Here is a 12915-nt window from a genome sequence, read left to right as displayed (position 1 = left end):
GCGAGTTGAAGCACTGGTATATCAATATAATTAGGATGACTAAGATGTGGGGAAAAAAGAAAGCCCCTAAATGTGTAACTACTAAACTCCTACGAAAAAAAAAAATAGACTTTAATAGCTCCATCCCGAGTCTTGTGTCATTTGTCCCATCACACAATAAGTGTAATAGGGAAACTTCAGCTAATTCACTGCAAACAGAAAGAGAATAATACAAAACGATTCAGCGGTAAAATTATTTCACATAGTTACTAGCTTTATTTCTGGCTTCAATGTCAACAATATAAAATAAATCACGAAGATCTGAGTATTAGTTGAATGCCGAAAATCTCCCGACGCATTTTATTCTTCACTTGGAAGTGTTTGTTCCTTCGCACGTGAATGAGGTGACCGAACGCTCGTTGAGCCAAGGCACGTCGTAGATGACCGCGGTACATACGTCCTTCACGGACTGCAAAACAAGAATAAAAGGGTAAATAGAGGTTGCACAATTCAACTTACGATTTAAGTCGAGAACATTGGATAGAAGAAAAAAACGACTGAAAGTTCAATAATTCTACTGATATGGTTTTGTTCTTGTTCGGAAAAAGTAAACTAAAACCAGCATAAAAGAAAGAAAATACTCCTGCCTCAAGAGCCTCGTATCTTTACTCACACAAAACAAAAAGTAAGTACTTTCATTTCTCCGTAGGAACGCCTGACATATATAATGGCATAACACAAGGTAGCCACAAGAAATATTTCCGGGCACATAGAGTATTGCACGATATAGAAGAAAAAAACGACTGAAAGTTCAATAATTCTACTGATATGGTTTTGTTCTTGTTCGGAAAAAGTAAACTAAAACCAGCATAAAAGAAAGAAAATACTCCTGCCTCAAGAGCCTCGTATCTTTACTCACACAAAACAAAAAGTAAGTACTTTCATTTCTCCGTAGGAACGCCTGACATATATAATGGCATAACACAAGGTAGCCACAAAAATATTTCCGGGCACATAGAGTATTGCACGATAATATGTGCTAGAATACAGGTGACCCGTGATTCTGGGGCCCTATTCATTTGTCGCCTCACCTGCCACCTTTGGACTGGGCATCATGACACTAATGTGCATTTCGAATTCTAAAAAGCTGTTAGGAATAAGCGCTGATCGACGAAGCAATATTTTGCCGAAACATAGAATGTAGAAGTATGCAAAAATCAATCAAATCTGCACATAAAATCTACAAATATGAAGTTTGCAAACCTGCATAAGCAGGTACCATACAGTTTCCTGCACTAACATACCTTACACTATGGACGGTTGCACTACTTGTTACTTGCACGTAAAAAACGGCTAAACTTATTTCAAGCAGCTTTGCTAAACCCTCTTGCAAGAGGCATACATGCGAATTTAGCTTCGCTATATGAACAGTTTCAAGTTAGTGACCAGCCTGTCAGTTACCGTCTGGAGACTTTTCAAATTTGCTTTGAAAAGGTTTTAATAGTAATTCAAAGGGCTCTTTTCGTGTTTTCACTTTTGCAAACCTACGTGCATATTTGCACAGAACTTACCTCTCGAGACTTTGGAAGGCAGACCTCCCGGCTGTAAGATTCTGTCACTCTGCAAGTCGACTCAGCTACCTTGAACTTGATTCGGTAGTTTGTGCCAGCCACGACCTGTGAATAACGAATGCAGCCGAAGCCCATTGGAGTGAAATCTTGACGCCTGAAATCTGCGCTACGGGAGTGCATTGAACATCACAGTTCTTATATCAAGACTATCTTGTTTTAGCTGCACAATTTTTGAAAAATTACCTGTGTCAGTACAATTATAATTCTTCATTTACGTTACTGAAGAGGCGGTGATCAATGCGAGGATAATTCAAAATCAATAATTGAACATATAACATAATCAAACAAATACCCTATTTATTAATTTAGTTGCTGCACCTATTTCAATATACCTATTGCAACCATCGAGTTCACAAGGTCTGCCCACTTGGAAAGATTTCTCAGGACTGCGCCCGTAAACGAAATGCCTTGTCGTTAGGGTTACTTTTGTGCTTGAGTGCATGAAACAGCACTTTCTTTAAAAAGCTGACTGTAGCAACATTGCTTTCTTTCCGCAATATTGACGGCTCATTTGATGTCCTTTAAACCAGTGCCTTCCTCAAAATTTCTTCAAAGTTCACAAGCCCTGCAAACTCACTAGCCATCATCATCATCATCATCATCATCAGCCTGGTTACGCCCACTGCAGGGCAAAGGCCTCTCCCATACTTCTCCAACAACCCCGGTCATGTACTAATTGCGGCCATGCTGTCCCTGCAAACTTCTTAATCTCATCAGCCCACCTAACTTTCTGCCGCCCCCTGCTACGCTTCCCTTCCCTTGGGATCCAGTCCGTAACACTTAATGACCATCGGTTATCATCCCTCCTCATTACATGTCCTGCCCATGCCCATTTCTTTTTCTTGATTTCAACTAAGATGTCATTAACTCGCGTTTGTTCCCTCACCCAATCTGCTCTTTTCTTATCCCTTAACGTTACACCTATCATTCTTCTTTCCATAGCTCGTTGCGTCGTCCTCAATTTGAGTAGAACCCTTTTCGTAAGCCTCCAGGTTTCTGCCCCGTAGGTGAGTACTGGTAAGACACAGCAATTATACACTTTTCTCTTGAGGGATAATGGCAACCTGCTGTTCATGATCTGAGAATGCCTGCCAAACACACCCCAGCCCATTCTTATTCTTCTGATTATTTCCGTCTCATGATCCGGATCCGCCGTCACTACCTGCCCTAAGTAGATGTATTCCCTTACGACTTCCAGTGCCTCGCTGCCTATTGTAAATTGCTGTTCTCTTCCGAGACTGTTAAACATTACTTTAGTTTTCTGCAGATTAATTTTGAGACCCACTCTTCTGCTTTGCCTCTCCAGGTCAGTGAGCATGCATTGCAATTGGTCCCCTGAGTTACTAAGCAAGGCAATATCATCAGCGAATCGCAAGTTACTAAGGTATTCTCCATTAATTTTTATCCCCAATTCTTCCCAATCCAGGTCTCTGAATACCTCCTGTAAACACGCTGTGAATAGCATCGGAGAGATCGTATCTCCCTGCCTGACGCCTTTCTTTATTGGGATTTTGTTGCTTTCTTTATGGAGGACTACGGTGGCTGTGGAGCCGCTATAGATATCATTCAGTATTTTTACATATGGCTCGTCTACACCCTGATTCCGTAATGCCTCCATGACTGCTGAGGTTTCGACAGAATCAAACGCTTTCTCGTAATCAATGAAAGCTATATATAGGGGTTGGTTATATTCCGCACATTTCTCTATAACCTGATTGATAGTGTGAATATGATCTATTGTTGAGTAGCCTTTACGGAATCCTGCCTGGTCCTTTGCTTGACAGAAGTCTAAGGTGTTCCTGATTCTATTTGCGATTACCTTAGTAAATATTTTGTAGGCAACGGACAGTAAGCTGATCGGTCTATAATTTTTCAAGTTTTTGGCGTCCCCTTTCTTATGGATTAGGATTATGTTAGCGTTCTTCCAAGATTCCGGTACGCTCGACGTCATTAGGCATTGCGTATACAGGGTGGCCAGTTTCTCTAGAACAATCTGCCCACCATCCTTCAACAAATCTGCTGTTACCTGATCCTCCCCAGCTGCCTTCCCCCTTTGCATATCTCCCAAGGCTTTCTTTACTCCTATATGAACACTAGCCATACTTGGTAAATATAAATATACGCTGTAATGTAAATTATTGGAAAGGTAGTTAGCGCGATTACGGCAACCGCTAAATGGAGCACTTTCATTTCTCGTAGGAGCTAGAATCAAGGTTTAGAATTGTGCTTCTTGCCACAAGCAATTTTCGAAAAATTTAATGCACCTAAAAAAAAGCACCCTATAGATATAAAAACAACGTGAGCACCCTATTTCTGTAATTTTTATTGCAGCACCTCATGCAGACGTACATGTAGAGCTCCGTGCATTACACTGACACCTACCAGACCAGAAAACATCAAGCAACGTATGGTTCCAAGTTATGAGTAGACAGCAGAGGTATACCAGTTTTAATATTTCTCATTGTGAAAGTTGTCACGGATCATCTATGGTAAAGTAGAACAGCAGTATAATTTCAGTGGAAAGCATAATTAGAATTTAATGGCAGGAAGCTGAGCACTTTCGAATGCATTGACTTGCGTTTCTTGCACTTGCGTAAAAAGTAAGGTCAAACCAGTATGGAAGAAGGCACACTCGTGCAACTCTACAGCTGGTTCTTTATCTAAAGAATATTGCTTGAGAAAAGTCAGACATTTGTAATTCTTCCTGCCATTCTCCTGGGTGTTGGTGAAAAATGAGGTTGCCATCAGAATATTATCGTCTTTCATACAAGACATCCTTCCGGACACAAAACACAGTTTCACACAATGACTTCGGCTGGTTTTTTATCTAAAGAATATTGCTACAGAATGGTCAGACAGTCAGAATTCTTTCTGACAATTTCCTTGGTGTTAGTGAAAACTGAGGTTGCCACAAGAATATTATCGTGTATTGTTAAACCGGACATAAACCATATTTTCATCCGATGAGGGTGTACGCTATATAGATCTCACCTTAAATAAAGATCTGGGCAACTGTATCATCACAGAAGCAATATTTTATTATGGAATCACCTATTCATAAAAAAAAATATTATTGCTTAAATATCAGGGTTTGTCATAAAACTTGGCCTAACTGCTTTATGCAGAATACGCCATGAATAGTACTACGCCCTAAATGAAGTGCAAGTGACGACCTCTTAGAAGCTCCGAGAGCTGCATCTACAACATAGTGCTCATGAACAATAAAAGCCCTTAGGCCGGCGCAGTTAAAGTAGAACATAAGGAATATTTATGGTTTCTGTGCTCTTGATATTGTTACACGCTATTCTCACATTGTGAAGAGGCTCTGTAAGATGACGAAGAAGAGAATTGAAACAGCTCGTTGGCGTTTTGTGGTTATTCTGCCATCTTGACTGTACCATCTTTGTATAAATTTTGTAAACATAATTTTGCCTAATATTTATCTACGTCACATTTTTGGTGGATGTGCAGGGCGAGAACTTGTTACGAAGCAGCTCCGAAGCGGCCGTCGCTTGGATTATTCCGCAATGGCAGAAGAAGCGGCCTCTTCCACAGTGGCAGCAACGTCAACGGTTGTTCTTGCGGAGCAACGAGATGCGGGCACGTTTTCTGGAACCCATGACATTGATATTGACGACTGGTTGGCCCTATATGAGCGTATAACTAAAATCAACCGATAGGACAATGAGGTCATGGGGGCAAACGTTATGTTTTACTTACAAGGTACCACAAAAGTCTGGTTCGGGAATCATGAAGCTGAGCGGTACGTTTCTGGTTGCGAGCCCTGCCAACGTTGCAAGCGCTCGTCCTTCCAGCCTGCCGGCCCACTTAAGCCTATGAAGACATTCGAGCGGTTCCTTCAACAGCATCGCACTTGATATCGTTGGGCCAATTCCAACTTCTCTTTCGGGGAACAAGGGGACCACGTAGCTACTGACCACGCGACACTAAACGCCATCACACGGACACTGCCGACCAGTTGCGCCACGCACGTTCCTGACTTCCTGCTTCATGACGTCATCCTCCACCACGGCTCTCCACAGCAGCTGCTCACAGATCGCCGTCACTCTTTTCTTTCACACGTTGTCGTCGATATTCTTCGCTGTTGCTCCGCAGGTGACAGGCTAGCCACCGCCTACGACACGCGCACTAACGCACTTGCAGAACGCTCCAACCGCAAGCTCATCACGATGCTATCCATGTACGTGTCAGCCCATCACCGTGATTGGGACAAAAGTTTGCCTTATGTGACATTCGCATGCAAATCGTCCCGGCACGACACTGCCGGCTTTCCCACCTTTCATTTCTTGTTTGGCAGCCACCCCACGTTGCCCTTTGAGACACTACTTCCACCAGCTCCACATGCAACCGTTACCACAAAATATGCTGGCGAGGCTATTGATCGTGCTCGAACGGCTTCTAACATCGCACGGGAGCGTCTCTCTGACTCGCAGCTGGCTCAAAAGGCCCGTTACGATAGCCACCACAGAATCATTCACATCCAGCCAAGCTCCTTGGTCCCTCTTCGGACCCCTTACCTCCACGTCGGCCTCTATTCGAAAGTTCTTTCTCCCTACTCCGGGTCCTAAAAGGTTTTATGCCAGCTCGAGGTGACATACGAGATAACGCTGTTGGATCGCCGCTCGTCATCTTCAGTGCACCCCACCGATATCGTGAATCGGTCCTGTCTCAAACCGTACGTTTCAGCCTACAGCCCTTCCTTTGTCCGACCGCCGGAGGTTACGTTACACGCCACTTCAGCATTCTGAAGAAGGTGCTCAGCAGGTCGACGAACAGGATGATCGAATGACCTCGTTCGCGTTTTGTGGTTATTTTGCCATCTTGGTTTAACTTCTTTGTATATACCTTGTAAGTATAATTTTGCCTAATCTTTTTCTACGTCACGATATTTAAAGCAATAACGTCAGCGTCTATTGCTTTCGAAAGCCCAACCGACTGCGATCAGTTCCATGATTCTTCAACTCACACCTGTGCACTTCGTTCACATAGGGCATGCTTTTGAAAACAGCGACTGCACCAAAATTCCTAGGGCACATGTTTTTTTTATAGTATAGCTTTCTTTGCGGACCCTCCAAGTTTTGATCCAGCTGCTGGCTTGTAGCTCCGATTTACATCTGGGTCCATTTATATTTCATTTGATATGTCTCAGCATATATCTACAAAAGTTTTATGTGTACTTAATGCAACTGCCAGAAAACGGGCATATGTAACCCCTCCATGCTCACCGACAAAAAATGTGCATTTAGCACTCATCCGTTATGCGTAGAAAATGATTGCTACATAAAAGTAACATATATTGTCGGCACATAGGTATTTCTAAAATAAAAGCAGGTTATGGAATAGCGCATATATTCAAAAAATTCTTTGATTTATTTTTATTTTACTTAGCCATTCAGTATGTGTGTGTGTTTGTGTCCAGGCTAGGTCATTCTTTCAGAATGCGTATGTGCCACAGTTGCGCAACATATAAATAAAGCTTAAGTGTAGCTGGATATAAGTCCTATTTCTTTCTAAACATGCTTGCCGTCGCCATTCTTCGCCCGCCATGTAACATGTATCGCCATGCATACGCCTAATTCGGTGTTTGCGCTTCGGCAGAATATTAGAGCGATGCATTGCGTAAACTTAAAGATCGCATGAGATTAAGCTGGGACTTTGGAGGCGGTAATACAGGTGGTAACACCGGCCGAGTGAAAATAAATTAAATGACAAATATATATTTAGTAGCGATATCATATATTTCTCAAATATATGGGTAATATTGTATCCAATTATTTGGAACATAATATGTTGGAGCATAGCACCAATGCATCGTCCTACGTTCTCATGCATCACGTACACATGGCTGTCTCTGCCGCAAATAGAAGATCCTAGGTCGCAATGCAAATAACTAATTTTAGAGTTTTCAGAGGTGAGAGAGCTCTCACACTTCTTAGATGCAAAGGCTGCAGTAATTAAATTTCAAAGTGAAGCTGCAATCCGGCGATGGACCAATTGGCGTCCCCGTTAATGAAAAAGCTGCGGGTTGCAATAACAACTGCTTCCCGCTAGAGTTAATTATCTTGTAACTTCAATCGTAGGCAATAAGGCGCATACATGTGCATACATGCACATTATCAGTAAGCAGAACAGTGTGGCAAAGAAAGGAATATCAGGCCAAAACAATCAATGCCATCATTTTCTGAAAATAAAGTGTGTTATTGTGAGTTTAGGTAAGCTGTGCACTACGATACGTGTGTGGCCCGAAATAATCTGATGCGGAAGTCACAAAGCAGTCGTGGCGAGAAGGTGAAACGCGTTTGTAGTTCATGCCCCCCCCCCCCCCCCCCCCCCCACTGAGGTCACGGTATAAGGTAAACCATTCTAATGGAATGAATTGATCATGTCCTGCGATACCTAAAATATATAACTATTTTCGTAGCACGAATGGCACCTGCATTTTGCACTTTGGTTATCACATTTAAGAACGTCGTGTGCTGTTGTCTGCATATTATACGAGTATTAGTAGCAGGCGCTCCGCAAACTCCACTATCGCCCGTATAGGCAAGTATAACTCTTTTCTTGCGTAATTGAAGAAAGAAAGCGCACTACCGACGCTGTGCACATTCTACCGACGGTCAGATGGAGAAGCGATTGCAAGATGCAGGTAAATAGGTAAAATGACGATTACTAGAGGTATCCCAACAGTCGCAGTCACTGCTTCGTTACCTGTGTGTCGACGTCGACAAGTTCGAGCACGGTGTCAAAGTACTCTCGGTCGCCGACCTGTTGGGAAATGGCGTAGTGCGCCAACTCCTCGAACACCGGTTTCTCTGTAATGCTGTGCTTTTTCCATCCGCCCACCAATCCTGCAGGACCGGCTGTGCAGCAAGCGAAGGCAGCGAGCAGGACGGCTGGAATTGCATACGCTGCAACGCCCGAAAAAGCCATGGTTGCCTGCGTTCGTTTGAAGACGAAATTTTAGCCCGCCACATGTTTGGTTTCGTTGCAAGCGAAGTAAACAAGAATGAATTCCTGAGACAATGTTTACACGCAGCAATGGATTGTTATGGAATGCGTACGCCCGTAAGACATTGCCTCGCACTTTCATGCTCCGCGCAGTATTCTCGTGTTTCGCTGCCCTTTGTTGCAAATCCCGTGTCGAGCCAACGCAACCACGTTGACATCATGTTAATTGCATAGCCCGTCTTTAGTTTAGGACAGAGAACTGTAGGTTGGTAGCTTCACCAAAACATGGTATACTTCAATGAGTAATGTTTGCCACTTGTTATATGATCTGTAAAAAAGAACTGCGCAATCTAGCTGTGTTAACAGTTGCAGTGATAAAAAAAATTTGGCAGGGAGACTTAAGAGTGCATACGTGTAGCAATGTGAAAGCATTATACCGTTTGTAGTCCTCGAAACGTCATAAACGCGCTCACTTTATAAAGTCATGATGTGGCGCCACCTCCTCCCCATTTGCTGCTACGTGACGTATGTAATGACGCACGCAGTAGGCACACTTTTAGCCAACCAGACCAGGGGCGCCGCTGTGGTGCCCGGAAAGCGTGCTCGTCTCGCATGCCATAGGCCAAGGTTCGATTCTCACACAGGCCAATATGAATCCGACCATTTTTCACGTGGTTCTACGCCTTCGGCCGTCGTCCATTTTGGTACCATCGCTTGGTGAAGCCACCACCTATGACGTCGGAATTTCGCGTAGCGGGAGTGTGTAATGCTTTCGCATTAGAACTGGAGCCTGTGCATCAGCTTGGAGACACGGAATCTTTTGTCAATCTATATATATATATATATATATATATATATATATATATATATATATATATATATATATTACTTTCTTACTGCACTTTCTTCTGCTCAATATAGCAGATTTATATAAAGCACCAAAATAAGATAAACGTTCTGAATGGGAACCTCCTACTGTTCACGTTATTTGGGGTCCGAAACATTTACCTACAAAAATTATGTACAGACCACTTCAGGTGTTCTGCCGTCCCGGCTATGGCAGCCTCATTTGGATGAGGGCGAAATGCGAAACCACCCATGTACTAAGATTTAGGTGCAAATTAAAGAATCTCAGGTGGTCGAAATTTCCGGCGTCGTCCTCTACGGCGTGCCGCATACTCAGACAGTGGTTTTGGTTTGCAAAACCCCATAATTTAAAATAACGAAAATGAGTTTCCTGCAGTCTTTGCAATTTGTGTCTCAATTTGGAACTGTAAAAAGTGCGCGTAAGAAGCCACATGTAAGCACGTATTTGTTCACAAATTTCCGTTTACGTGTAAGAGTTTTCTCACTGGCTGCCATTCGCACAGCGGGCATGCTTCACAGCAACCGGTGTGATACCGAGCCGTCGAATTGGCGTCGATAAGCATTGGTTGCTGTCAAGTGCGTCGTTTTTTTCTCACGATGGGTCAAGGACAACGTATGCCCAGAATGCCAGGTGATAGGAACGCATTAAATTTAGATAAATTCTAAAAGACCTCGAAGTGAACGGTAGGCGCATTTTTTAATCGGCTGGACCATGCACCAGAATCGAAATTTGTGTGGACGACTGACTTGCTCCTCTTAATAATTTCGTTCAACTCACTATTATCTATTGTTACGTTAGCAGAAAACTTCACTTCCGCAGGTGAGTCATGAGCTGTTTCACAAATAACACTTCACTGCGAATAAATGTAGTAACCTGTGGTGACTGAACCTAGCAAAAGACAAGAATCCACTATCGCAAAGCTTACGCAACGCCTAAGGGTCGTATTTTTTGCAGTGGCTGCGCAAGGCAATTAAGTTATGGAAACCATTTTCTACTGTTGCGGTATACTCTAAGATAGTAAATTACATTTCTTTTTCACTAAGGTATGCCTTCGCTATGTGTCGCATGTGTAAAAGGCATACAAAAGCCGTTCGTGAATCACTTCTACTTAAATGAATCCATGTGACTAAGCTCTGCGGTCACAAGTAATTTTTTTGCAACTAACTCATATTACAGCACTGGTAGCTGCGAAATTGTTGTGCTTCAATAAGTAAAAATGCATCGTTTCGTACATCTCATTTCACCTCAGTCACATTCATTATCTTCTGTTTTCTTTCCCAAACGCCCATTTTCTGAAAGGCACGGTTGATGAAAAGTAGGTTCGACTGCACTGATAATGTTCCTTTCTACAACAGCAAAAAACGACACTGTTAATATGACAATACACTTGATTATCTCGAAAAGACGTTAAGTAAGACAGGTGGAGGCACGCCTTCAAATTTTTGCAGCAGGTGACTTTGACGTCATACGTTTAGCCGGCCTTCAGACGTGGTGTGGTGTACCTTTATTGGTAAACATCGAGTGCTTTAGACTGTAAATAAAGAAAATTACTCAACTGTTTGATTCACAAAACCTTTTGCTGAACGACAAGGACTGAAATACAGAAAGACACATCCGAATCCATGACATCACAAGCGATGTACGGGCGCAGGGGTAACGGATCTACATTTTATAAATAGAACTTTGAGGTTCATATCTTCTTTTACGAATAACATCTTATCGAGAGGTTAACAAAAATTCTGTTTTGAGAGAACAATTAATCAGCCTCAAATAATTAATTTTTTCTATTTTGCATCCCATCTACATAGTTCAGTTTTGCACTAGTATTGCGGGAATAATTACCCCCGTATACAAAGAGAACGTATAATAACCTGCCGAAGCTGCCAGGGTTTCATTATTGTAAGTCTTTGAATTTTATAAAAAAAATGATCAGACATATAAATACACTGGCACAGAACTTGTCTAATGCAGCAGTGGGCAAAACAGTAAGCTATGGCTGTAGCATCTTCTGTTTGAGAAGCCTATGCGATACGAGCTAAAAAAAAAAAGGAGACATGCAGACAGAGCTGCATACAATTTAGCATAGGGGCAAGTAGAAAGATCATAATTCAAATGAAAAAAAATTCGTTATAGATCAGAATGTTTGACGCAGTCATTTGGTTATTGAAGCAGCTAACATGCATCAGTAAAGTATTCGCTCTTCATTAACACAGCCCGCTTTGAGTAACCCGCACATGGGGTAGCCTAGGGCAGAATCAGATCTAACATACGACATTTCATAGGACTGTGCAAACGCTATGCTAATTTCTAGTTGTTTTATAATTACTGGTATGCAATTCTTACAGTGTGTCATATAGAAATATGTTCTGCTGCGGAAAGACTCAGGTACATGCGTGCTTAAACAACGCATCCACTTCGAAAATCCATGACGCAAGCAGGTGTCATAGAGCTTAACCAACGAAGCGCTGCATAACCTGTGCAAGGGCGCAGGAATTTCTGTAGGAAGCTAGATTAGTCCTTCGCGGCTAATTTAGGGGCACTAGAAGAGTGACACGGAGCCTCTAATTAAGGCTTACCAGGACTGCTAAAACACATTCTGTTCGACGCTCGAATAAGTCAATTACAGCTCACCCTGTACACTGAAATGGCGTGAAAATGACGCTCCCCGCGGGCTTCTGAATCACTCGACGAAGGAGGCGTTACAGCGGAGCGTTTTCCTCGGCGCCAGAAACGGGCAGTGAGGGAGAAGGAAAGGCTGGCAACTGCGTGACCTTCAAGTGAAATGGCAGATATACACGACGGCTTCCCGTCAGCTTTTATTTTGCTTACGTGCAGCCGTAAGGAGGTTGTGTGCGAGCGGGACAGGAAAGGGGGCCGTGGTGACAAAACAGGATGGCTGCTAGGCGCGCAAGCGGCCCTTGGCTCACTGGACGCCGAGGTGTAGCGGAAAAGGCGATGCTCGCTGTGCGAAGGACGCGCGATAGCACAGCATGCGCGGACGAGTAATTGTGTCCACACGGCACTGCTCATCGGACAGCTCTTAATGCTTAAGCTATGCTTCGTGTCATAGCATATTGCATTGGGCGCTTCCTACCAAGTATCAAAACGGAGTCAGGGTCTACAACCACACAGACAGGTTTCGTACTTATCATGTGTGCCTGAACTAGCTCGGCAGACCACAATTAGTTCGGCCTTGTATTTAAGGGTTGGCGCTCTGCTATATTATTTCGTTCAAATCAGGATTTGTACTTTTATGGCACGTTATTTACTCACGGTCAGATAACAAGCACGTTTCTTTTGGTGTTTCTGTAGGGTTTGCTTACTTGCAAGGGACAACCTCGCAGCTAAAGAGTGATCTGCAGAGGGTTACTATTTGGCGCCATAAACATTAATACTTCATTATTATTAATCCATCAGAGACATAATTTGTTATTTTCAGTTCTAGGTCTAAAAAAGCGGTTGAACTTA

The 12915-nt window shown here is 43.0% G+C and overlaps 1 protein-coding gene across 1 annotated transcript; it reads right to left on the bottom strand.

Moving 5' to 3' along the window:
- Positions 1–221: 221 nt before the first annotated feature.
- On the bottom strand, positions 222–12072 carry LOC126534448 (cystatin-2-like). Its single transcript, XM_072289198.1, has 4 exons — positions 12024–12072; positions 8340–8567; positions 1551–1655; positions 222–448 (listed from the first exon to the last, which is right to left on the bottom strand). Exons 2-4 carry the CDS (start codon positions 8559–8561, stop codon positions 347–349), a joined length of 429 nt encoding a protein of 142 aa, XP_072145299.1. The 5' UTR covers positions 8562–8567; positions 12024–12072; the 3' UTR covers positions 222–346.
- Positions 12073–12915: the final 843 nt, after the last annotated feature.

Source organism: Dermacentor andersoni, chromosome 7, assembly GCF_023375885.2.
Source record: "Dermacentor andersoni chromosome 7, qqDerAnde1_hic_scaffold, whole genome shotgun sequence".
NCBI classification, from domain to species: domain Eukaryota; kingdom Metazoa; phylum Arthropoda; class Arachnida; order Ixodida; family Ixodidae; genus Dermacentor; species Dermacentor andersoni.
This window is presented reverse-complemented; position numbering and strand designations above follow the sequence as displayed.